A 26860-nucleotide genomic window follows, 5' to 3' on the forward strand; every position below is an offset into this window, starting at 1 on the left:
AGAACATAGTAGGTGTGGTTAGAAACAAAATAGCAACAAAACCGACTGAACTGCAAGCTGGCGTTCTTAGCGCCTCATTCTGCCGTGGCATTGTGGGTGACCACAGAGTTGTGGGCCACAGCATCTGAGGCTGGGACCTCCACACGTTCCCTGCTGGTAGATTTGGGAGGGCAGGAGTGGAAGCTGAGACATCCTTTGTCTTTATTTACAAAAACTGTAGGCAATGGGTGGCTCCTCACGGTTTTTCTTGGAATTGACAGATCGCACTAGATGAGGAGTTAAAATTAAGTCCTAATAATACAATTTTACCACTTAGAAGTGTCTTAAGAAAATTTATATTGGTTTAAACTGATTTAGCCTTTCCCTGTAATAATAGTTTGGCATTTTTCTCATCATAACATGTTATGGCTCTATAAACTTAAGGTATTTAATGGACAAGTCAAGTGAACAAATATTTAAGTCCCTACTAGGTGCCAGGCACTATGCCAAAAGCTTCAGATAAAGAGAAAAGCAAAAAAAAAAAAAACTCCTCAGGGAGCTACCAGTCTAAGGAGGGAGATAGCGGACAGACAGGATCAGGAGAGGATGAGGAGGGAGAGAACATGGGTCAGTAAAAAGGCCTGGAGATAACAGCAGGAAGACCGGGGTGTGGGCCATTGAGTGTGGAGAGGAGACGAGGAAGGGAGGAGAAGACTGAAGAGCTGGAGGAGCCCAGGCTCATGGAGAGCTCTGAGTGCCAACCAAGGATTTTGTATGTGATCTTGGAGGCAACAGAGAAGCCCCTGGAGCTTACTGGAATGGGGTGGGGGGGACATGGGTGGACCTGGGCTTTGGGAGACCCTGGTCAGAGGCCAAATTGGGATGAGGAGAGACGCGAGGCAGGCAGGGCCACCCAGCAACCATTGCACCAGCTCCAAACAGATTTGAGGTGAGGTGGTGGTGTCAGTGGAGGGAAGGAGGCGTATGGGAAACCTCAGCAAGGCCAGTCTTCCTGCAGCCTACGGTCAGACTCCAGGAGAGTTCTGTTCTGCTTTGTGTCCACGGGGCACAGCTTTCCCTAGGGCCTTGTAATATGATTAACTGTATAGTCAATACACTTCACACGTGATATTAGTATTTGTAAAATTGGGGATTTGGGATCCTCTTCCCTTTTTCATATCCAGAAAGGTTTTTTAGAAAACTAATCCAAGACCATGACGTTTTAATTGTAGTCATTTAAACAAAATTGCTTTTACTGGTATCCTGTGCCGTCCTTTGTATTTGGACAATGACAGATCATTGGGACTCTTGCCTTCAGCAGAATGTTATTTAAGCTGGTTTTCAAAACACATGGAAATGGTTAATCAAGTGGCTATAGATAGATATGAGGGGTGTGAAAACATGCCTATTTCGGATTAGTAATCTCTCCCTCTCCTTCTCTTCCCTCTTTCTCTCTCCTTTCCTCTGTCTCTCTCCCTCTCTCTCTCCCCTCCTCCTTCCTTTCCTGCCTCTCTCCCTTTTCCCAATCTTATTTCCTCCTAGCGGGAAAGACTCTTCAAATTTTCAACATTGAGATGAAGAGTAAAATGAAAGGCCACACGATGGCAGAAGAGGTGACCTTCTGGAAATGGATCTCTGTCAACACTGTTGCCTTGGTGACCGACATAGCTGTCTACCATTGGAGCATGGAGGGCGACTCACAGCCCCTGAAGATGTTTGACCGACACGCGAGTCTGGCCGGCTGCCAGATCATCAACTACAGGACCGATGACCACCAGAAGTGGCTCCTGCTGATTGGCATCTCTGCCCAGGTGAGCAAGGATTGCTGGGACTCTCCCCTAGTGTGGGGGTGTCTGGGTAAGGTGCTGACGGGAGGGGCAGCAGTGGAGGAGTCCTGAATAACACCCCAGCTCTGTAGAACTGGTCCATTCGGGTTGTTATCCCCTGATATTGGTCGATTTTTGCTGTTTCTGCATGCAAAGAAATGGTGGGACCTGCTTTGCAGACACAAGTTCAGGTCAACATATAAGACTTGTACTGTGTGGGGAGGACTTTGTTCCTGAAAAGGAATGAAGTGGAGTTGAGAGCTGTCCTAACAGCCCTGGGTTCCAGCCTCCCTCATGCCACAGCAGTCTGGGACATTGGGAGAATGGCTTTACTTCTGCGGGCCTTGCATGTTGTCCCCATAAAATGAAAGGCAGGGGGCTGGAGGCTCTACAACCATGACTTGGAGGGGAGGGCATGTTTGTTATCAATTCTGTTCTCCTTCTTGTATCATTTGACAGCATTTGTTTTGGGGAGGTTACATTGAGTACTTGGTGAACCTTGAAACCGCATGAATCAGACCTTTCATGTGACACAGAGAGAACACAAACCAGTCAGCATGCACTTATTAAATGCCTACTGTGTGCCAGGCACTGTGCTATGTACTGAGGGTACAAAGAAAGGCTTCTATCCCTGCCCAAGGCATTCACTGTCTCAATGGGAGAGACAACAGGCAAACTCAGCTGTGTACATACAGCCAGGCTCTGTACAGGGTAAATAGGAGGTCATTGCCAGAGGGAGGGCCTGAGAATTAAGAGGGTGCGTCCTAGTCTTTGCGTGCTCTGCTGCTTCTCAAACTCTAGCTTTTAGTAGAAAGTGTTTGAATCCCAGAAGGAACATCAGGGGGCCCTGATCCATCTTGACCAGAAGTCCCTCTGTGGCCTCTCCAGGTGTCCTCCAGCCTTCCACTCACAGTTTCTGTAGGCAGCCGGCCTACATCTGCTCAGCTGTCATGGACGAAGGGCTGTGTTTGTTCTGCTGAGTCTCAGAGAACAGAGTGGCAGTGACAGCATGGCTACTTTAGACTGGACAGAAAGGTGTGCTCCTCATTGGAGCTGCCCCCTAGGTCACTTTTGCTGACTACATATCCCTGTTTCTTTCACCTGCTCTATTCTCTTCACCATCTTGGTTGCTCTCCTTCAGACACTCTAGAATTTGTCACCGTACATGTTAGAATGTGGTCCCCAGAACTGGATGTGGTAACTTTCCCCTGCTGCCCTGAGCAGAGCCTGGTGGCACATCTGTCCTCCAGAGCTGGGGGCACCTGAACAGTCTAGGCTCCCAGGGGCTTTTTGGCTGCCCCACCTTTAGTACATGACTCACTAATAACACCCCCTCACCCCAAAATCCCCACCCCGATATTTATTTTATGTGAATTTTCATCGAGCTATGACACTTTCCTCTTCAGCTTAGGAGATGGGTTTTTTGTAACCCAAGAGTGAGACTTCTCAGTCTCATTTTAGAATCACTTCAGTCTTCACAACCAGCCCATCCTGTACGCTTCTGGATATTCTCCAACGTATTAGCTATTCCTTCTACTATATGTAATCTGCAGGTTTGACAAGCATGCCATCCACATCTTCATTAGGGTGGTGGTGAAAGACCACGGGGAGCTTCCCCAGGTGAGCTGCCAGAGACCTCCCTCCAAGCTGACATCACGTCACATGCTGCTTTCTCATGTTTGGGTGCCATCCCTTGGAGAAAAGCAAGAGCTAGCTTTTTAAAAAAATGTGTTTTATTGCATTTGCAATTTCGATTGCACAGTGTGTATGCACATAGCCAGAGCTAGCTTTAAAAAATCATGTTTTACTGCATATGCATCAGATTCCATGGATATGAAATTGGTTGGTTTTGCTGAACTTTTTTTCTTTGTTAAACGGGGTGGTGTGTTGGGTAGAGGGAAGGATTGTATTCAGAAAGCAAGGTGATATATAAAATTAAAGATGTCAATAAAAATTTTAGAAAAGATAGACCCCCCGTTTTAAAAATGCCTATTTTCTTTTTAAAGATAGAATAATAATCACTCATTGTTCTCTTCAGGCTCTGCTTTCATGCCATATTAAAGCTAATAATGCTCTTTTCACTTTCTGCACAATCTTTTAGCAAAACCGTGTGGTTGGAGCAATGCAGCTTTACTCAGTGGACAGGAAGGTGTCCCAGCCGATAGAAGGCCATGCTGCAGCCTTTGCTGAGTTCCGAATAGAAGGGAACTCCAAGGCTTCCACTCTTTTCTGTTTTGCTGTACGAAGTCCTACTGGCGGCAAGGTAAAACACCTTTTCTTTCTCGCCTTTCACATTCTCTTTCTGTGGAATTAGGGCCTCAGTTCTTGCAGTAAGCACCAATTAATAAAAATAGGAATAATTATGAGAAGCTAGAGTCTGGAAGTGAGAAAATGAATTTCCCTTGGTGTCAGCGAAGCCAACGTTCACGCTCCCTGTGCAGTCTTCTTCCGAATTCAGAGCTGTGATTCAATAGAGGCTTGATTTCCAAATGAGCCATCAGTGTCCGTTGCCGATAGAGTGTGGCCTTGTGAAGGCCTGCTGAGAAGTCTTCCCCTTTCAGACATAATGCGGGGTGGGGATAGGGGAACATTGAACAAACATTTTTGGTTGGTTAATTTATTCTGCTTCATTGATTAAGGGATTTAGGTAAACTTTTATTTCTGATTGTGGATGCTTTTTGTCAGATTTATTTTTTTAAGCTGAATTTTCTTTTTTTGCAATTAAAAAAAATTAATCTGTCCCTCCTTCCTCTTCAAAAAACAAATTACTTAATATGTATCTATATAGTCCAGCAAAATAAACTTCCACATTGCCCATGTCTGAAAATCGGAGTCTCTACATCTTCTGCGCATCACCTCTGTCAGTAGGTGGGGCCTGCGTCTCATCTTCATTCTTTTGGCCTGATGGTTTATCGTGGCATTCATCAGAGTTCAAAAGTCTCTTATTCCTCTATGATGCTGTTATCGTTTGACATGTTCTGGTTCTGCTCACTTCGCTCTGAATCAGTTTTTAAAGGTCTTCCTGGTTTCCTCTGCAGTTGTACATGTCATCATGTCTTATGCCGTAATTTGTTTAGCCATTCTCCAAGAGAATATTTCTTTAGTTTCCTATTTTAGCCACAGTGAAAATATCTGTTGTAAGTCTCTGTACAGATAAATCTTTATACTTTATATCTTTGATACCTCTTTGGGGTACAGGCCGAGTAGTATAATGGATGCGTTAGGGCATGCGCAGCTCAGTCCCTTCCTGGGCACTGTCTCGAGAATCCTGGTGTCCTGAATGGCTGGACCAATTCACAGTTTAGGCAGCAGGAGACTAGTGTGCCTGTTTGCCCACAGCCCCTCCAACATTTTCCGTTTTCCTTTTGATTAATCTCTTCTTTATGACCCCACCTAACTTCAAAGCTTACTGGATCAGACTCCCTGGCACCAGACCTTCGCACAAACTCCTTCTTCTTGACCACTTAGTAGGCTGCTGAGTTCTTAATTTCCAAAGAATATTTACTTTAGCTTTTGTGAACATTCCTCTATACTCTCGGAGCGCGCCCAGTCTTTTAAAATGCTTTAGTGATTTTCCAAACGTTGCCATCCTTTCCCGATTGCCCTTGCCCCATAGAAGCTTCCCTTGTCACTAAGAGATCAGCCTCTCACCGGGGATCTCAGGATCACATGACAGAGCACCTCCCCACGCATCAGAGGCCCTGTGTTCCCATGCCCCTCCTCTTGGGGTCATCCCTGGCCCCTGTGCATCCCCTCGTAGCCCTGCCAAGTGCGGCCGATATCCTTGTGTTGTTTTCTCTTGTTTTTGTGCTCTCTTGGTTCTGGGGACTCTGTCAGGTTGCCCAAGTTTGCCCGAGTGTCTCTGAATTCTTCCCACTTGTTTCTTTCAGTACAGTCATAGTCCGTTACTTTCCTGTCCCACAATTTATTCAGTTTTTTTCACGATTGATTGATGTACAAAAGCCAGTCTAGCTATGACTATTTTGTTATACTATAAATGTACATATAGGTATGTATATACATATATACCTGTATACACACACACACACACACACACACACACACACACATGCATAAAGCTCTGTGCCTTCTTGGGATATCTGCCAACTTTTCTGGATATCAGTCTAATTTCCTGGCTCTGATAGGAGGCCCTGGACCACTCTGGCTTGTCTCTGGCACTAAAGCAAACTGGTACTAATTAATGAGCAGGATCTTTAGGTGGCATTGGAGGCCCAGGTGTGTGGCTCTGGGCTTAGCGAGGAATGCTAAGGTAAAGAGGAGACTAGCCAGGGATAGGTTTTAAGCTCAGAATAGTGGTTGTAGAACCTGTATTTCTGATGCTCTATTTTGGCATTGTTTAAGGCTGCCCTTGGAGTCAGGGCCTTGCCTCCCAGACATCCTAGCTGCGTGGCCATGGGCAAGCCATTTAACCTCTTTAAGGACTAGAGTTAGAGACCAGATTGGTGGAGAGAGCTTCCATCACATTAATGAAATTGCTGGTCCCAACAAAATAAAACATAGAGTGGTGGTTTCAAAATCCCAAGAGACTCAGAGCAAGAAATAGCTTTCAGAAGAACTGGGATGGCTGAATAGATTGTGGGAAGCGAGCACCCCCATGCAGGCTCTTGTTCCCTCTCGTCTGAGCTCTTGGGCAGCCTTCTCAGGGGCTTCCCTGGCTGCCGACGTGCACTCTGCACACACTGATCGTGGCTCTCGGTGGCTGCCTGTGGCCTGCTGTAGAGCCCTGCCTCTTTTCGGACTGGAGCCATTTAAGCCAGCCTGACTTTGCTTATCTTCTTCTTCCCCCGCCCCCCCCCAACCACATGCGCCGTGCCCCAGCAAAGCTGAAACAGCCTGCACATTGCTTCCCGGAATGAGCCCCCGAGTACCTCCCACCCTCTTGTCTCTGCCCGGTGCCTGTCGTACGAGCCCTAGATCAGATCCAAAATTGTCCAGTTTCCCTTGTTCCACCTCCCATAATCTGCTCCCACAGCACAATGTTATGTGCTCTTTGAGATTACAAATGTCTGCTGAGTGGATCCCCAGCCTTTGGAAACTCCACTTTCTCCGTCACCTTTCACCTTCTGTGACACCGGGCTTCCTGGATCTCCTACCCCTGCTGTCCTTTGGGTTTCTCTTTCCCTTTCCACCTGTGCATCTTTCCTCCACCCTTGCTCTCTCCTTAGCATACCTGATGGGCTCACTGCCTTACCTCTTACTCCTCTCGCTCATCCATGTGTTTGAGTAACAACGGCTGCCCCCGGTGGCCTCGCCTCCTCGGCTGCTGCTCCCATGTCCCTTGGTCACGGTGCTCTGTGTGTGTGTGTGTGTCTTGTGTAGTCTCACTGGCTTGAAACTGAGTCGGTTCCCTGGAGGCTGCCCCAGCCTCGCTGAGCCCACGGGCTCACCCAGCCAGTCTGCCTCAGCAGTGCATCATGACCTGAAATCCCTTCCCCTAGCTGCACATAATTGAAGTGGGCCAGCCTGCGGCAGGGAACCAGCCCTTTGTGAAGAAAGCTGTGGACGTGTTCTTCCCTCCCGAGGCGCAGACCGATTTCCCTGTGGCTATGCAGGTAAGATACACAAAAAGGCCCTGGATTTGGAGGCTGAGGACCTGGGTTCAGATCCTCCCTGCTGCTCTCTGCTAGTGTAGCCTTGGGGGAATCACTTCCCTGCCCCAGGCCTGCTTCCTCGGCTTCTGGATCTCAGATGCTGTAGACTGTGCAGTTCTGTGAATTAGTTGAAACAAAAAAGGGTGTGTGGGGGGGTGAGGCAGGGCTTTATGATTGGCCTGATTGGCTTCTAAGAAGGAAAACTTCTTGGAGCCAAGGGGAAGATTACTCTGCTGTCATTTCTCACCAACACGGAATACCCCAAGTCAGACATAGGAGACTGATGCAGGGGGAGAGACCAAAACACATGCCGTTGTCTCCATTCAAACATTTTTCCCCCTTGTCTTTTCAGATAGCTTAATAACGTTTTTTGATTAAGAGCTAACACTTTCAGATGACTATCAAATTCTGTTTTAGTAGAACTGTTGAAGTCTTGAAATTGTGTGTCTTTGGGAAAACCCCGTCCACAGTTGCAGACCTACTTGGTTCATGTTAAACTTGGTAACTAACCCACAGTAACAGTGACACAGTGCCATAGAGAGGCGCCATTGCTTCCTGTTGGTGAAGCGAACAACTTGGTGTTGAGTATTACACTCGTTTTGCGTATGAGGAAACCAAGGCTCAGAGGTCAAGGGACATGTTCCAGGGTCACAGGCCTCAGAAGTGCGGAGCTGAGATTCAGATTCTGCTGCTCCAGGGTTCTTTCTGTGACAGAGATTGTGGGTTAGGGAGCTCCTAAATCCGACCTTGCAGAAATTCAGATGCAGCTCTCCTGTGTAACCATTCAGCTAGAGTGCCTAAGCAGAGATGAGAACAAAGACCAAGGCCTGTTGGGTCTGTCTGATGTGACAGGCAAGGAAGACGGATGGTTAACATTTCTTCTCTCTCTGATTCCCTCCACTTTGGGGCAGCTCAGTGGCACATGCAATAGATACAGCCCTGAGCCTGGAGTCAGGAAGACCTGAGTTCAAATCTGGTCTTAGAAACGTACACTAGCTGCGTGACCCTGGGCACGTCACTTGACTTCTGTTTGCTGCTGCATCCTCATCTGTAAAATGAAGATAGTGGCAGCTCCTGCCTTGTTGTGAGGATCAGTCGAGATAATAAATGTAAAGTGTTTTGTGCAGTGCCTGGCACGTAGGAGCCACTGCGTGAGTGCTAGCCGCTGTTATTATTCCTACTCATGAGAGGCTAGACTGTACCTGGGATGACCAAGGGGGCCCCCGCCGGCACTGTCTGCCCTGCGCCCTGTTCTGATGCTTCTTTTGTGGCAGCTTGGATCAGTGCATTGTTCTTGGATGGACTCTCTTGGCAGGCAGGTATTGAAGGTCCAGGTTATGGAAAAGAAACCTCCCAGCTAGTATCACCCTTATTTTAAGGAGTAGAGAGGGTCTCAGGGGCAGTGAGGTAGGTGAGCTGATGAATTGTTTCAGTAGGAAGCTGCATTTGGCGTAGCCACAACTGTAAGGGACTTACAATTCTTTCCTTTCCTTACAGATAGGAGTTAAGCATGGCGTTATTTACTTGATTACAAAGCATGGTTACATTCACTTGTATGACTTAGAGTCTGGAGTGTGCATATACATGAACCGCATCAGTGCTGATACAATCTTTGTCACTACTCCTCACGAGCCGACCTCTGGGATTATTGGTGTGAACAAGAAAGGGCAGGTACGTGTTGTGGGGCCTACTTTCCATGCCTCCCCTCCTCTTCATAAACCCACAGTAAAAGTTAGGGAATGCCATTCAACTAAAGGTCAGAGAAAAGACCTCTGTGCTACTCTACTGACTATGTTACTTATCTAACTTTTCCCTTTGTGTATGATCCTAGCAAGGTTGTCTGCTTTCCCCGAAGAAGCCTGTGGAGAAGCTTGTTCTCCCTTGGCAGGCTGCTCGTTTGATGACCAAGTTTGACTGTGGCCATCACCCATGAGACGGAGAAATACAGAATCTCTCTTTGATAAGATACTGGTCCTTGATGCTTGTGCAGGAACAAGATGGAGGGGAGGAGGGTTCTGAGAATGACAGTCCTTAGCCCAGCTGTGAATGTTAACTTCGTGTTCATTGCTATACTACTGAAGGAACTGAATGATATGTCAGTCTTGACCTCGATAACAGCAGGCCTAGAAGACTAAACACAGTTGTAGCTTAATGGAAGGCTGGGTTCATTAGCTTTCATTGACGTGAGCAAATGGAGGAGTTGGTAGAGGTGACTTTGATGTGCTTCCAAAAACAAGAAGAAACATTTCACAGGACCTTTACTTATTCATCTCATGGAGCAGTGCTACAGGAGTTGTTTGAGATGGTCGAAGCGCATTACCCTCCCAACATTCTCCTCTATGCAACTTTAAAATAATGCCTCAAATAGAATTCTGGAGCAGCATAGCTAAAAAAAAGTTGGGGTAAGACATTTTTCCAGCCTGGGACAACTTAGAAGGTTGGAAGGAGAAATCTGTGCCAGTGTGGTGGGGAGCTGACCTGGAGTACACACAGCAGCAATACAAGTGGTGGGCCTTGGAGGTGGCTATGATGGCAGCAGCTTTGGGAGCTCACAGCCCACAGAGGCTGAAAGGGGCTTGGACAACTGGTTAGAAAGAGATTATAGGGGACCCCTGTGCAAGCACTGGATGTAGAACAGGGCGCTGTTTAGCAGCTCCATCGCTCATACCCTGTTCTAGGTTGCAGTTCCAGGGTAGAGAAGAGCACTAGTCCTCAAAGTCTCAAGGGAACAGGGGTACTACCTGGGTAAGGACCAGAGTGCTGACCAGGAGAGCAATGACCACATTTTTTCCCAGATCATACCACCTTGAAAACACCAAAAATGTAACAGATCCCTCACCCCCAACCCTAAGAACTAGCTGTGAAAACAGCAGCATGAAAAGGCCTGAAGCTTAGGACAGTGCACTATGCCCCCACTATGCTTCCCTGCCCCGCCCCTTAATCTTAGTTTCGGATCAAGAAATAGGCTGGAAAAATGAACAAACAACAATAAAAGAACCTGATTGTAAAAAGCTATCATGTGACAGAGAAGGTCAAATGCAAACTCAGAAGATAATGTCATGGAAAATAGTTACAAGCAAAACCTCAAAGAAAATTGCCGATTGGACACTAGCCCAGTGAGAATTCCTGGAAAAGCTAAAGAAAGAGTTAAAAAAAAAAATGAAAATTGAGGTTGAAAGGCTTCACAATTCTGACCAGTGCAGTCAGTGCTCAAGTGAGACTTGAGAAGATGATGAGTATGATTCTGCCTCTGGACTGAGAAGTGGTTGACTATGGCAGCATAATGAGGCATCTGCTCTCTGACATAGTCATCCTGGTGGTTTATTTTGTTTGACTGGACTTGGTTGTTACAAGGGAGGATGCTGTTTGGCGAGGGGTGGGGAGGGGAGTTGTTGGGAAGGGACAACGATTTTTTAAAATGAGTAAAATGGTTTTTAATCATAATAAAGGTCAGAATTAAGAGACGAGAGGCACAATACACAGAAGCCTCATGCTGTACATCTTCAGTGCTTTCACTGAGAAAAAAACCATATGGCACAAGATATGATCAATGGTACATAAAGCCACAATAAATGGATTGTATTTTAACAGACAGGAAATGGCTTATTACTAATAGGGAAGTCCTTTATGAATCAAAATTGTCTGTGTTCAGTCAGATTGCCAGCTTCTTAGAGAAAAGATTAGATTTTTCTCCCCAAATCTGTCTCATCCCCACAGAAAGGATGAAAAACAACATCCAGGAAGCACTGTTTTCTGTTAAGAGTTTAAAAGATTCTCCTAAGCTCTCTCAATCAAAATTGCAAACATGCTGACTGAAGGAAAAACAATGGCCCAGAGCTGGGAAGAGTTGCATAAGGACATTGCTGACTGCCAGCCCATCGACCTTCTGACGTATGCCTGAGCTCCACCACAGTTTTAATGGGAAGAATCTACCAGCGTTATCTACAAGAGGCATCCTTGTTGAAGGTGTGGAAATGGAACAGATGGGCTTCTGGGTAAAATTCTACCAATGACGATAGCTTCTCAAGCACATGATTGATGAAAAGGAGCAGAGGACATATGGTCACTCAGCTTATTGCTTGATTAGTAAATGCAGTTTGATTTGCACAAAACACCTGAAAGTCTGTCCTCCAATAAGACATTAGCCATGCAAACAATGGCATCATATAAAATTCCTTGAGATCTATAACCGGAGAGGTAACTTTTTTATCTAATTCTCTGGTTACCCATGTTAAAGTGGAGACATCTTGTTGCTAGAAAGTGTTTACCAACGCTGTGGAGCACGTCATGCCCAGGCCCCAAAACAGAGGATTTGCTGTAGATGACATCACACTGAGGGCATCCAACTCTAGCATGTAACAGATCTATGATCACTAAAAAGAGTTTGGCCTAAAATTCACACAGGAAAAACTTATGGATACTGGATGAAGAATACCTTTTGTGCATCCAAATATGTTGTGGTCTGAATAATCCATACAATTGGTCCATTTGTCCAGATGTCTTGGGCAGATGCTGCATATGGACAGTGTGCTGGACCAAAATTAATACAAGACTAGAAGAAAGAACTATGAGACAAAGAGATGCATTTAAAACAACTCCACCCTGACCCGCTTAAAGAAGATACGCTGAAAAATGGGAAATAAATAGGACACCAACACCAAGTACAGCGATTCTGTACAGAGGCTTAAATGGTGTGAACATGAGCCCAAAAGAGCCAGAAAAATTTTTGATCAGTATTACTTGCCAGGTGGAGAGAAGTGACAACCTATTTTAATATTGCTTTAATACATAAGCTTGCCCGTAAAATCTTTCAGAGAAGGATGGTAGAATATTGTGAGTAGTAATTCCTCATAAAACAGCAAGAATCAATGGATGGAAAAACTAGGTTAAAGAAAGTTGGACAAGAGTCCCAATTAAGGACACTCATCCCATGAGGACATTCTGAGGATGAAGCTAGGACAGTAAAAAGGTTTTCAGGGATTTTTCTGACCAACTTTTTTGACTGACAAGGATGACAGCACCAGTACACATGCACTGTCATATAGATGGACTTTTCAAGGAAGTGGAAATGGTGCCAATGAGGATGAACCTGGGAAAAGCAGCAAATCTGTGCCAATGTGGAAGGAGGAAGCTTGGAGTAAGGAGAGCCTTGATGAAGAGAGGAGGAGGAAGCTTTGAGGCTTTCATGAGTGATGGGCCACAGCACACTGCCTCTTTGCCATCATATGGCAGACTCCGAAGATGGAAGGAAGACAAGATGTCACCGTGTGCGTATCTGACTACAGTGTAAGATTGCTTTATATCAAGCTTTCCTCTGACAGGTATCTGCCATGTATGTCAAAATCATGAGAGTCCTTGAAAAAATGATAGAGACTCTTCAACCCATTGGTTATTAATATTGTGGTGGGTGTAAGATTAAATGACTGAAGGAGAAATGGTTCAAGCTTCCAAGCATTTTGATTTATTAAGCAGTACATGTCAATTGCCCAACAAATAGGTACCTTCCTCAGCTTTGACACTGGACCCCAAATACAGACTTAAACATTAAAAACAATTAATCAAATATGGCCAGTTATTTAAAAGGAAACAGTACAACATTAGGTAATCTAATTCCTAAATGGATGAAAAATTAGGGACCTTACAAGTTGGGAAGGGGACAGTGAACATGTATAATTCCCTGAAATCAGAAAGGGAGGCATCCCACCTCCCTCAAGTGTCTGTATTCAATCAAAGGAACACACTGAGTGATCAATATGGATCTGATTTTCTGATAAGACATATGGATTGCTTGAGATGTATGATTGTGAGAAAACTCCTCACATAAACCTTCAGATCTCGCTGGGTTTCTGATCAGCATAGCTGAGGTCCTTAGCTAAGGGCCTTTAAACAACAGATAGAGGTGGTCCAGCTTTCCAGCTACACAGCACCAGGCTCAAACAATGCATTTGCATTTTCTCCCAATTCCCACAATTGAATAAAGTTTTCTCACAAGACAGAAGTTGTACTAAACCATAATTGAATAGAAGGAGAACTGAGCTAGCTCCAGAATTGAGTGGAGGTCAGCATGGTTCACTCAGTCCTACAGTTAACCACTTACTGTCCTAACCCCCTCAGTTCCCTCAATATCAAGTCCCAGGAAATGTAGACAGTTAACACATGTAAGACTAAAAGCTGTTCTGCTGCTGTTTAGTGTTCAAAAGATATGAACAAGCCATCCTCATGAAAGAATTATCCAAATCACCAATGACAAGAGAAATTCAAATCCAAACAACCCAGAAAATCGGCAAGGACAACAAAGATGGGAATAATCAATGTTGGAGGGTTTATGGCAAGATGGGCACCTTACCACGTTGTTGGCAGAACTGTGAATTGGTCCACTCATTTGGGAAAGCAGTTTGGAATTATGCAGAGAAAAGGACTGAAATGTCCTTCCTCTTTAACCCAGAACTCCCACCGTGAAGGCTTGTATTTGCGCAACAAAATATTTCTAGGATTGCATCTTTGGATAGCCAAGACTGGCAACAGTCTTCCTGCCAGTTGGGGAATGACTAAACAAATAGTGCCACATGAGTATAATGGGATTTTAGTGAAAGTGAGAACTGCAGAAACAGTGCACACAGTGAGTGACCATGGCAACAACAAGGACGTTGAAAATGAATCTCCCGTCATTATGATAAAGCCACTTCCCTCCAAAGGGATGGGAGGAGAATCTGCACCCGCCTCTCTGCTTACGACGCTGGGTCTCTTCTGCTGTGTCGTTTGGTTAAGGTGTGGCTCCCTCTGCAAGAGGCTGCGATAGACAACGAGGTGATAGAAGAACAAGATAGACCAATAAACATTTGGAAAAAGTATATCCATTGTGGCAGAGAACAAGTGGCTCTGCTCACCACAGTGTTGGCTGTGGTCATGAGTGATCACTGGGTGAAGTCTTGTCCAGACCAGCATGCACTTGGATGGGCAGTCTTGTAGGGCTTTTCCAGTAGTGTATGTAGTAATCTTAGACACTGCAGATGGATTACGATTTAGTCCCGGAATTGAAGGAGAGTGGAGCAGGCTGGATTGCCTTTGGGAAACATCTACTTTTTCAGTACTAATATTTTTCTGGTGGTTATATATGTAATGACAACGCCTGATCAACCCATAGGTCTCATTGATAGGGAAAATTAGGAGAATTTGCCATGTTGCCCCTTCCCCCACCCCCACTCCCAGCGTGGGAGAGGATATAGATCAACAAGCAGGGATCAGTTGCCATCTGTTTCTTTGAATATCGGGGAGATGATGGGTCCATTTGAGTGAACATTTCATATATTTGTACTATCTCCAGACTCAGGGGTTGCACTACAGAGAAACCTGTTCTGCATAAATCCTTTGTCAACTCAACCAAATTCAGCCTCCATCAGTCCTATTAGCTTACTCATGGTATGTATACATGCCTTCATAGCCTGACTCCTTCTCTAGTATCTTGGAAGTCCTGTGGTCGCTCCTCCCTTGGACCTGGTTTCATGTAGTAATTGCTTTCTATTTTCCCATAAATGTTCAATGAAGACTGTACCATGTGTTAGATGTTTTCCTCTTCTTTTCAGTGAAGGGCATTAACGTGTCCATTGTGCTGTTCATTTGTTGTCTTTTTAAAAGTTTTTTATTGGTGCCTTTGACTTTATCATCATATTCATTTCTTACAAAGGTTGGTTTGGTTTATAATTTTCAATGGGGGTTGTAGGAGGAAGAAAAAATAAAATAAAATGTTACGTTTATTTCCAAATATAGCTTTCCCCTACCCAACAAACCTGTTATATCTTGTTAGGTGACCAGTCGCATTTTCTTTACCAATGATTCATATCCTCCCATAGTATTTTTATGCCCTTTCTTGGTTGAAGGTTATTTGTAATATGCAGCTTGCTTATAGCCACCATGTTTATTTCTAAGGCACTTTCAATTATTTACAGTGGTAATTCTTTTGGGATCAGCACATCGTTGGAATCCTATCCAGGTAGCATTGGCAAGGATGTTAACGCTAAAAAGATGGATATTTGTAGTAGAAAACTGTTTGGGGTCATTGGAAATCCAGCATCATTTCTCAAATGCAGCCCAGGCCCATCCCCTCCTCCTGATTTTTAAGCATGCAGACTCACAGAAATGTTTCTCTCAACCAAACTAAAAGCCTTCTAAAGGGAAATTCTGTTTGGAATCAGTGCTGCTTTGTTAGACCCAAGTGATTTTGGGTCTCCTGCACTGTGACTGTCTGCCCTCCCTCGAGAAGTCTAAGAAGCGTCATTTCCTGCAGATTTACTTCCTGTAATCTCTGGTCCTTTTCAGGTCTTGTCAATCTGTGTGGAAGAAGATAACATCGTCAGTTATGCCACCAATGTGCTCCAGAACCCAGACCTTGGGCTGCGCATGGCCATTCGCAGCAACCTGGCTGGGGCAGAGGAACTCTTTGCCCGAAAATTTAATACACTATTTGCACAGGGCAGCTATGCCGAGGCCGCCAAAGTTGCTGCTTCTGCACCCAAGGTAACACTTACAGTGGTGCAGAGGCCTCTTGGGCTGGAAGGGCCTTCAGATCACTCAGGCCCAGAAAGACAAAAGGTCTTTTTATCCTGGGTCGGGCCTCTTGTGGACAGCAGGGCCTATGCCTTGACACCAACACCTCTGGCGTTGTCAGGTTCTGTTCTTTGCACTCCTCTGTGCTGTCAGTGATGGCAGTGGGCAGGTGTGATGGCAGATGGGCTAACGGGGAAGTGTCTCATCTCCCACAGATTGTGGTCATCTTTAAAAGCACAATAGTCTGGGAAGGGACTGAAGGCAGTGTTTTCTATCACAAAATGAGTTAGGAAAGGGAGAAACCTCTTCCCGGAGTAGCGTCTCTGCTTCATAGTCTCCTTAAGAGAGGTCATTGACTGGGATGTGGGGCCTTCATCACTGCCCATTGGTGTTGCTGGGAATAACTGCCTGATTAATAAGCTCAGTTGTGCATGTCTCTGAGGAGCTAGGGACCAGTGTCCCATTGCATTTTCTCAACATGACTGTGTTAGTTCAGCATGAGGGCAACAGCAGTTGGGCCTTGAGAGCAGACAGAGGATTATGTGACAATTCATGTGCACAGCTCAAGGAGTGACTTCTCTGCCTTTGTGGTTGTCTTTGCTGCTGCTGCTGCTTTAGGGAATCCTGCGCACCAGTGACACCATCCGCAAGTTCCAGAGTGTCCCGGCCCAGGCTGGACAGGCCTCCCCCTTGCTCCAGTACTTTGGGATCTTGCTGGACCAAGGGCAGCTTAATAAGTTTGAGTCCTTGGAGCTTTGCCGGCCTGTCCTTCAGCAGGGCCGCAAGCAGCTCCTGGAGAAATGGCTGAAGGAGGACAAGGTGAGGACACAAAATTCCAAGTGCTGATTGTGCCCCACTTAGCTGTGATGTATCACTGAACTTGGCATTCTCTCCTGTTGTGTGTCTTAGCTGGAGTGTTCCGAAGAGCTGGGAGATCTGGTCAAAGCCGCTGACCCAACCCTTGCGCTCAGTGTCTACCTTCGGGCGAGCGTGCCTAAAAAAGTGATCCAGTGCTTTGCAGAGACGGGCCAATTCCAGAAGATTGTGCTCTATGCTAAGAAGGTAAGAGAACCTTGGAGCTGCTTGTCCAGACCACGGGCTGTGCTTGTCCTGAGTTCCCATTCATAATCTTAAGTGCCAATATAAGTACAAACTGCTTCCTACGTCCAGTAAACTTCCTATTTTTATAGCTTTTAGTTGGGACCTCTGGACTAATGCCAGGTGAAGAGTAATCAGTGCCTCCTGTCGAGGCCTAGAGAATGTCCAGGGACATTTTCATAGTCAGGGTCTAGAACCCAGGTCTGGTGCTGACTCTAGTCCATGATTCCCACCACCATGAAATGTCATGATTTGGGATCCCCCAGAATTCCAAGTGTGGATTTGGCCACAGCTGAGATAGCCTCTTGTTTGAGGTTGATTTGCTACTGGCACAGATGAATGAGCTAGCTCCCTTCCTTCAACCTGCAGCTCACAGAAGCTTTTCCTGATTTGGCCAGCCCTCCCACCCCCACCTTAGCTCGCCTGCATTTCTTTTAGATCTGTTTAAACACATGCCCATTGTGAGCGTTAGAGAGCAGATTTGTTTCACTCTCTGTGTCTGTCCAGCTCTTAGCACAGCCTGGTAGGCCCTCAGGTGTCTGTGGTTCTGATACAGAATCATCCTGACTTCTTAGTGAGGAGTGTGGTGAGCGTTAGTGAAGTCTCAGGGCTGGACACCACAAGCATTTTTAAGAGAAATAAGATACCCAGTGGGACTCTTCACCTGCAGCTGTTTTAAAAAACACTCCACTGGCTTTCAGTATGGTCAGTTTGCTTTGTCCCCCTGTGTGTTATTCTGTGTTATTCTTTCACGCATTTAAAGGTTCTGTCCTGAGAAGGGGTTTTCCCCGCCGGCCGCCCAGGGCAGCCTCAGAGCTGAGGAGCCCCCTGGCCTGGCTGCTTTCACCCCAGACAGGTGCGGTGTGTACACACACACACACACACACACACATGCACGCGTGCGTGCGGAATGTAGAAGAGCAAGTGCTGCACCCTTTATTTTCCCAAATCTGTACTTCCTTGTGGCAGGGCTGCCCCAGATTTCCATGAATGCTGTGGACAGTGATTGATTGATTAGGGGCGCTGAGTCCAGCAGAACTCGCCAGGGTCCCGTGTTCTTGGGGATTCTGGTTTAGCCGCGCCCTCTGGCGGACGGGAGCTGCCACTGCAGGTCTGCTGGATGTGACTCCTGGGGCCTTTGCTCGCCCCGATGCCTGCAGGTGCATTTGTGTGGCAGTGGCCAGGCAGTGGCCTGTGAGCCGGCTGTGAGTAAGGACAGCGTCTGTCATGGTGACTCCCTTTCAGGTCTCATACACGCCTGATTGGATCTTCCTGCTGAGGAGCGTGATGAGGGTCAGCCCAGAGCAGGGCCTACAGTTTGCTCAAATGCTCGTGCAGGACGAGGAGCCGCTGGCCAACATCAACCAGGTGAGCGAATGAGCATCTCACATAATTTCAGGGAGCCAACCCCGACTGGCAAGGGGAACCAGAATCTCTATACAGAGTTATGACCCTTCCATTCAGCAGGCCTTGGTGGAGGACCCCATTTGTCTGGGAGGACTTTTTGCCAACGCCATTTTCCCATTGACTTAACTCTAGAAGCCCGAGTGAAGCATCTTGGGGAAGCCTTCAGAGGACATAGTCTTTAATGCTTAGACTTTCCTCACTTCTACCCTGTTAAGTAGCCTGAATAAGCATCTAATATACCAGGAGAGCTTTCACCTAGTTGTTAGAAAAAAGCAGGACACTCCTGAGTCAGAGTTTCAATCTTTTATTTTAGGGTGGGCTGAAAAGAGTATCTTTTATTCAAGTCCCAATCCGCCGTTGGCAGAGGCACTCTGGGGGTCTCAAAGGCTGTGGCTGGTCCTATTATCTGGGGAAGGTGCCCCAGGGGCTTGGAGCAGAGATCTCCTCCAATGAGCCCGAGCCATTGTTAAATCACAGATAGGCTGCCTTGGTGGAGGAGGTTTGTTTGCTAGGAAACAAATAGCCAGGCATCAGGTTCCCTGTACTGATGTAATCATAGGTCAGCTCTAAAGAACTGCCCTTGGCACATGGGTTTGTAGCCACGTCTGTGTCTCTGCAGCTTTGTTTGTTTGATTTCTTTATTTCACAAAGCCATATTGAGTTTACAAAGTGGTTGTCATTTAGTTATGATTTTATTTCGAGACTTTCTGGGCTTCCTGACTCCAGACCCAGCCCTCTGCTCACTCTTCTGCGAAGGCCAGTAGGTGTTTGCATGCATGCACTTTTTTCCTCTGATAAGCTTGTGTACCCCTTCTCCCACCTCTGTGCTTACCTGGGACAAACAGCTGGCTCATGCCCTTGGGTCTGTGTGCCTGTGGCCTGTGTGCGTGGCTACTCTTAGATAAGGCTGGTTGGCTTCCAAAAAACTGGGCTCTCTTGCCCTGGACCACTTGGAAGTAAGTCCAGTTGCTGCTGGTGAGGAATCCGTTAGCACACCTGACTCCAGATGGCCATTAGCGAATTGTTATTATTAAGGCAAGGAGTTTGTTTTTCGTCTTTGTTTTTGTAGCCTCATCCTACATAAATGGTCACTTAGGTTTCACAGTGGGGATGTAGGTATAGTCCATATTGATAGATTTATACCAACACATTTGTATTAATGGGTGAAGCCCAACTAAGTGACCCTGAGATGACTAACTGCATAATTTTTTCTTCTCTTTGGCTGGACTCTTGCACATTTTGTGTTTTTAAAGCTCTGGATTTAGGAACTATAATCATTGGACTAAAAATCAAGGCCTTGACCCCACCCTGGACAGTTATAATCCCTGGCTTCTGGGCTTTGGACTAGGTGTAAGACTGGCCTCCTGTGGGGAGTTTGTCTGTGGAAAGTGAAATGTAACCCTTTGTGGCCCTGAATGCACGCTTTGGTGTATGGCCTAAACATAAAGTGACCCCTTGTGTGCAGTGGGCAGATTCTGACCAAATTTGAACCTCAGGGTGAAGGGTTAGCTGATGGAAGTACTGATAGTCAAATTGCAGTAAGTCTCAAGAAATAGATTACCTGTCCAGGAGAGAAAGAGTTCCTTTCAATAATTCTTAGAGTATTTGCAAAACCCTGTGTCAAGAGATGAGAGGCCTTAGAGCCAGGAAGATCTGCGTTCAGATGCCACTTCTGACACTGACTGGCTGTAAACCCCTGGTGAGGCAGATCACTTTTCCCCCATGTGCCCTGGGGGACAGAGAAGGAGCTGACCTGCCCCAGCAGAGGGAGCTCCCTCACTGGGATGGTTAGATGGGAGCAAAGAGCTGTGATGACAGCCCGGTTTTGGCACTGTGTTTGCAGATTGTGGACGTCTTCATGGAGAACAGCTTGATTCAACAGTGCACGTCTTTCTTACTGGATGCCTTGAAGAACAATCGCCCTGCAGAAGGGCACCTCCAGACCCGCTTACTGGAAATGAACTTGATCCATGCCCCACAGGTAGGATTGTGCCCTCCTCTACACAGGTGTGGCTTGGGGTACCTGGTGGAAAGTCTTCACAGACAGCTGCTTGTGGATTCTGGAGGAGTGGCATGGTCCAGGCCCCTGTCTTCCAATAGGGTACATCACCTTTTAGCAGTAGAGTCTCTGTGGCTCAGGGAGTACATGTCGTGGCCCACTGTGGCACAGCTTGTGATGGAGGAACAAGGGAAATATGGCAGAGCTTCCCTGCTCTTCCTAGGCTCAAGGCCATCCATCTGTCTGGGTCCTTTGGGGTGAACCTTACAGTACCTCAGGGGTCCACAAAGGGACACCAGGTCTCTGGTTTATAGTGAAAGGGACTTTATGTTCTTCTGGTCTACTTCGGCCCAGCCTGGCCGTGGCTCTCTTCCTCATTGCTATCCCAGGCCAGCACTGGAGTGCAGTCGTGCTCCACGTCCTGTCTGTTCCCACTTGTCTGCTTTTCATCTTGATCCATCCTGTACTCACTTATGTGGGGTCATGGTCAATGAGGCTGATGCTCCACTGGCTGATTGGGTTGTGTGCCTGATTCATTCGTCTGCACCACATCACCAGGGTGAGGTCTGAACACTAGGAACAGCTCAGAATTGCTTTAATGCTTAAAAATTGGATGAGTCCTATGCCCTTTGATGATACCCGGACCTCAGAGCCTGCTGAGCCAATATGCAGTTCTTTTCTTGGCACATAGCTGCCATTTGTTTCTGGCCTCTCTGAACATGGATTAACAGTGCCATTGGCCAGGTCTCTCAGGACCTAACAAGGTTGTTCCCTCAAGCCGTGTGGCTTGGATTCATCAAGGCCCAATTGGTGCTCCCCAGCCTTCTCATGGGCTGTCCCCTGGGTGTCTGTTGTCCTTCCCAAGGAGAGGCTGCTTTCAGCCCAGAAGAGAGCAGCGAAAGGAGAATGGAGTCATCGTGCTTTCTCTTTATTTTCATTTAACCTGTGCACCCCCAACCCTGCTCCAATTACTTGTTAAAAGAAAACGAACTTTTTTGTGTAATTGTCTTCCTTTGCTAACCTCAGCTTACCTTGACCTTTCTAGAATTAGTTTTCTTGTGGTAAGCTCTTGGGACCATTGTTGTGTTTGTTCTTCGTTTTCGAAGAGGACCACGACACCAGGGAAATGATGACATGACTCGCAGTTGGCTTGGATTTGAGTCAGGGAGGGCTGTGCAAGGTCACCAGCCTCACTTTCCCCAGGCTGGGTCCAGTGGCCTGATATTCATCAGGAGGACTGGAGATGGCCCAGGATGCAATGGGAGACCCTGGCCCTTTCAGGCTAAGGCATTTTAGGGCATGAACAATGAATTCACTTTTCTTCCATAATTCTGAACTCTTTACCTGAATGGGTGAAGCTGTCGTTAACTTAGCGTTGCAGTGTCTGTCTTCCCACAGTCCCTATGACATTGAATTTTTGTTTTTACCATCTTTGCTGATTGAATGAGTGTGAGGTCACTGTTATCAGTGTGGGTGACTGGGCCACACCAAGAAGCTAAAAAAGATACTACCTCCCAAATGTGATTTAAGCCAACATAGCGTAAGCTTAGGGCTACGTCAGTCAGAGAGCCAAGGGTGCACCACGGAGAATTAGACAAAGGAACACAATCCCAAAGAAAAATAAAAGAATGTCCGGAGTGTCAAGGGGCCGTTGCCAGACCTCACTCTCTTATTAAAATGGTTCTGTCCTCTTGGCATGACAGGTTGCAGATGCCATCCTTGGGAATCAGATGTTTACCCACTATGACCGTGCCCACATTGCCCAGCTGTGTGAGAAGGCGGGCCTGCTGCAGCGAGCACTGGAGCATTACACGGATCTGTATGACATCAAGCGTGCAGTGGTCCACACTCACCTCCTGAACCCTGAGGTATGGGAAGGCTTCTTGCTTCTGCCTCTGATTCATGTTCTCCTCTCTTGGTGGGGGATTTCGTTCATGTATTGTGGGGTGTGGGTCTTGTGGCAATGCCTCCAGGTAGCTCGAAACCTCCTTTAACCTTAGGGCTCTAAGAGTGCAAAGGGCTCATTATCTGTGCCAAGCTAGGAGCACTATTGGCTTCTAATCTGTGCCAACTTACCAGGTTTATGGTTCTAGGTGTGGAAGTCCTCTGCATTTCAGACCACATTGGAGAACCAGCCAACCAGTCTAGAGGTGTTCTCCTCAGATAGGGAAGACTCATTTCTCCCACACTGCTGTCTTGTTTAATGTATTCTCAGCATGATAACCAATCACAACTCCCCAAGATTGATGACAGAGTGTGCCTAGGCCCTCCTTTAGACAGAGAACTGGGAGCTCGAGGCGCAGATTTGTTCTGTGTGACTACTTCCTTGTTATGAGGGGGAGCTTTCATGTTGTTTTTTTTGGTGAGGTGGAGAAACTAGTAATTTAGAAAGTCCCCCCCCACAAAGAAAGCAGAGAGAGGTCCTGAGGGAGGACCCCAGCAGGGCAGGGTTGGGCCCACCATGTTGTGCAAGATGGTGGAGATCCCAGCTTCCCACACCATCCTCTTTTCCTGCTCCAGCTCCTGGCAAATGTCCCTGTTTTTGATGCATATCAGGAAATATGGTTCCTTTGTGTGTGTCGCAGTTTTGAGGACCATGTCCAGCTCTAATGTGGTCCCCCCTGAGCCAGGCTCCATGGTGATTCATGCCATGTTGGCTTTTCTTCCTCAGTGGCTTGTAAACTTCTTTGGCTCCCTGTCAGTGGAGGATTCCGTGGAGTGCCTGCGAGCAATGCTGTCTGCCAACATCCGGCAAAACCTTCAGCTGGGTGTGCAGGTGGCCTCCAAGTACCATGAGCAGCTCGGCACCCAGACCCTTGTTGAGCTCTTCGAGTCTTTCAAGAGTTACGAAGGTATTGCCTTGGCTGATGGCCAGCTCCTCCCTCCGGCTGCCAGCCCTTAACAGCTCCCTTCTTCAGGGACCTGAAGGGGATGAGAAAGGCTGGTCATGCTTAGATGTCGAATGTATGATAATGACACATTACAACTCTTAGCTTTTTATGCCATGATTTTAAGGTTGAATCTCATGGGATATGTCATAGTGAGGTTTTTAAGCAGTCCCAACTCTGGTGCTCCTTGGTCCTGCCCCCAAACCAAATTTCAAAGTAAGCTTCAGATTTGGGAGTCAGTTATTTCTAGGGTTTGTGCTTTAGGCAGTATTAAATCCTCGATGCCAGGACTTTGAGCTGAGAAGGAGAAGACTGGCCCCCTTGCTCTCTGGCTGCCTCTTCAGATTTCTGCCTTCTTTGACGGGAACGTTTATTGAGCTTCTCACATTTTTGAATTGGGCTCAGCTGCCACTTTGTTCCGAGATACCTGCCGCTTTCTAATATGTATTAGCCCTATACTTTAAAACAAGGAGACAAAAACCTGCTGTCTCCCACTTTATCCTCCAGCTGGCAATCTTCCTCCTTCTGTGACCTTTTATGACTGAGGCCTGGGGAGAATGCCAAGGCTTCCCCCTGAGAGTCCTCATAAAGTATTACTTCTCGCTACTCCCTGCTCCTCCCTGAGGGGCTCTGGACTTCGGTGCCTGAGGGAGCTGGCATTTGAACAGGCATTTATGCAGCCCCTGGAAGGGTCCTCCTGGAGCCTCTCATGGATGTGCAGCTTTATCGAGTTGGCGAGGCCAGCTGCCCCTGGCTGCAGCTGCGTGGAGTTGGATGTAGCCAGGGAGGGAGGCTCTGTGGACTCCCCCTGGGCCTCTGCTAACTCGGCCTCTCCCTGCAGGCCTCTTCTATTTCCTTGGCTCGATCGTCAACTTCAGCCAGGACCCGGACGTGCATTTCAAATACATTCAGGCAGCCTGTAAGACTGGGCAGATCAAGGAAGTGGAAAGAATATGCCGAGAAAGCAACTGCTATAATGCAGAGCGGGTGAAGAACTTCCTCAAGGTGCGTGCCCTTCTCCACGCTCCCCACTTCTCTGTGCCCACAGGCTGCGCTCCCATCAGCAGTCAGTCCACGAGGCGATGTCGTTCTCTGATGGCCCTTGCTCCAGACTCAGCTTTGTGGCCTTGGGGTACAGGAGACCTCTGGGTTCGCCTCATTTCTGTTGCTGGTTTTTAGACAATTAAGAAGCAGACATGGTGTAATTGGACATCTGGGTCCAGAGCCAGGAAGGAGCCTGTGAGAATTTATTAGGTGCTTCCCATGTGCTGGATGCTGTGCTAAGTGCAGAAATACACAGAAAGGTCCTTGCCCTCGAGGAGCTCTCATTCTAATAGGAGAACAGCACACAAGCAGCTCTGTGTCTGGGACCAGGAGGCAGCCTCAGGGAGAGCACCGGTTGGGACTGGACACCTGGGGTTGGCAGGGGAGAGCTGAGGGGGAGGGTCTGAAATGAAGCTGCTAACACTAAGCAGAAATGGATTCTGCACTGTCACAGGATGGGGCTTATTCCAGGCAAAGCCTGGGCCTCTCTTCCTGATGCTTCCTTGTTATTAGTCACATGTTCTCACTGGATGGTGATGCTGATACATCCTTTCTTCTCCCCCCTCCACTGTCTAGGAGGCCAAGCTTACAGATCAACTGCCCTTGATCATTGTCTGCGACAGATTTGACTTTGTTCACGACCTGGTTCTGTATTTATACCGCAACAACCTACAGAAGTATATTGAAATCTATGTTCAGAAGGTAAAGTTCTCCAAGACCTCGTGGCTGCATAGTGGGGCTCCTGCCCTAAGTCAGCAGAGTCAGCCTCTGGCATGAGACGTGGCAGCCTAGAGCTCAGAGGAGGCCACAGCAACTCTCAGGGGCTTCAGAGTGGTGTGACTCATGTTGGCGCAGTCACAGATCCATTCCAGGACCACAGGCCTTGGTGGGAAGGGAGAAGCCAGGTCCCCAAAGGGCTGTCTACTTGCTCCCTTTGTCCTTTGGGATGTGGGTGGGCTTATTGCCCCACAGGAAAGGATTGAGAGGAACCTGGTAGTACTGGTGCTGTCCTGGAAGTGATGACACAGGACGTCCACCCCAGGGAGCTAACGGAGTGTCTCATGGCAGGTCAACCCCAGCCGGATCCCTGCCGTGGTTGGAGGGCTGCTCGATGTGGATTGTTCAGAGGACGTCATTAAAAACTTAATCATGGTGGTGAGAGGACAGTTCTCCACCGAGGACTTAGTGGCTGAGGTGGAGAAAAGAAACAGGTAATGGACCATCAGAATCCACAAGAATCCACAACTCCTTGTACTTGCCCCTCAGAACTTTCTCACAAAGGTAACATTAGTCTGCAAGCTGGAGTTTGTTAAAATGCACGTCGGTGAGAATGTCCTGAAAGTAATAGCACCAACCGCTTCTGTATTTGTGCCTGTCAGATCTCTCTGGTTTTTATGTAGCTGTCTGTGTGTACATTTCATTTCCACCTTCTTGGATCTTTTCCACTGGCTAAAAGTCTTCCTCTGTTTCTTGGTATTTCTCATTTTATTATTTGAGAGAGTATCCTCACCCACTTGCCCATCCCCTGCATGGGCGCATGTCTGCTCCTTTCGGGTGGCCATGGTGTGTCCCTTGCTCCCAGGCCTTTAGGAGCGTTCATTGTCTGGGCCCTCGGACTGAGCTCAGAGCAGCCACAACTCCCTGTACTGGGCTTAAGGGCCATTTCAGCACCGAGGCTCTGCTGCCTCAGTGGGAGCCGGGGACACTCTGAATAAAGCCAAGGCTTCTTGAAGAGATGTTGGGGACGGCCATGGGACTCTCAGTGTAGTGATATTTCTTTTTCTAACCCAAAGGCTAAAGCTGCTTCTCCCTTGGCTGGAATCCCGTATCCACGAAGGTTGTGAAGAGCCGGCCACTCACAATGCCCTGGCCAAGATCTATATCGACAGTAACAATAATCCCGAGCGCTTCCTCCGTGAGAATCCCTACTACGACAGCCGTGTTGTAGGTAAATACTGTGAAAAGAGGGACCCGCATTTGGCCTGTGTAGCCTATGAGAGGGGGCAGTGTGACCTCGAGCTCATTCAGGTTAGCACCTGTTGCTTTTCATCTCTTAGACTGTATTTGACAGTGTTTAATTGTAAGGGGCCCTGGGGTTGGGTGGGGGGGTGGGGCTGGGGGAGTCCTGCCCTTGGGCTGCCCTGGGTGGCTTCACCATCACACTGGATGGTGCCCATGGAGGGGTTTATCTTGATGCTTGGCTGTCGATAGAATTTGGTTTCTGTTTACCATGACACTCAATGACTCCAGCCGGTGACTTCTGCCCTCTGTCCCCAATCCCCCCAGTCCATATGTTGGGAGGCTCAGGTGTCCCTGCCCGCTTTGATTTGAAGTGCTGGGTTAGAGGGACCTTGGTTCAGGAAGGGGCCTTCTCTGACTGATCTGGTATTCTCAGTGCGAGCCACATAGGCTCGGAGAAGAGGCTTCAATAGAGCAGTTTGATCCTTTTTAGGGGACGGTTCC

General features: G+C 47.3%; 1 protein-coding gene across 2 annotated transcripts in view; it reads left to right on the forward strand.

Moving 5' to 3' along the window:
* The window catches only part of CLTCL1 (clathrin heavy chain like 1), an 84488-nt gene that overhangs the window by 15376 nt on the left and 42252 nt on the right, over window positions 1-26860 (forward strand). For both annotated transcript variants that reach the window (XM_036765539.1, XM_036765531.1), the window contains exons 3-17: window positions 1522-1790; window positions 3907-4068; window positions 7265-7378; window positions 8915-9088; window positions 15734-15931; window positions 16580-16780; window positions 16871-17023; window positions 18305-18427; window positions 20310-20447; window positions 22169-22333; window positions 23137-23317; window positions 24195-24358; window positions 24974-25099; window positions 25466-25608; window positions 26191-26425. In XM_036765539.1, coding sequence (XP_036621434.1) covers window positions 1522-1790; window positions 3907-4068; window positions 7265-7378; window positions 8915-9088; window positions 15734-15931; window positions 16580-16780; window positions 16871-17023; window positions 18305-18427; window positions 20310-20447; window positions 22169-22333; window positions 23137-23317; window positions 24195-24358; window positions 24974-25099; window positions 25466-25608; window positions 26191-26425 — 2546 coding nt within the window. The remainder of the gene's footprint in view (window positions 1-1521; window positions 1791-3906; window positions 4069-7264; window positions 7379-8914; window positions 9089-15733; window positions 15932-16579; window positions 16781-16870; window positions 17024-18304; window positions 18428-20309; window positions 20448-22168; window positions 22334-23136; window positions 23318-24194; window positions 24359-24973; window positions 25100-25465; window positions 25609-26190; window positions 26426-26860) is intronic.

Source organism: Trichosurus vulpecula, chromosome 1 (assembly GCF_011100635.1).
Source record: "Trichosurus vulpecula isolate mTriVul1 chromosome 1, mTriVul1.pri, whole genome shotgun sequence".
Classification (NCBI taxonomy): domain Eukaryota; kingdom Metazoa; phylum Chordata; class Mammalia; order Diprotodontia; family Phalangeridae; genus Trichosurus; species Trichosurus vulpecula.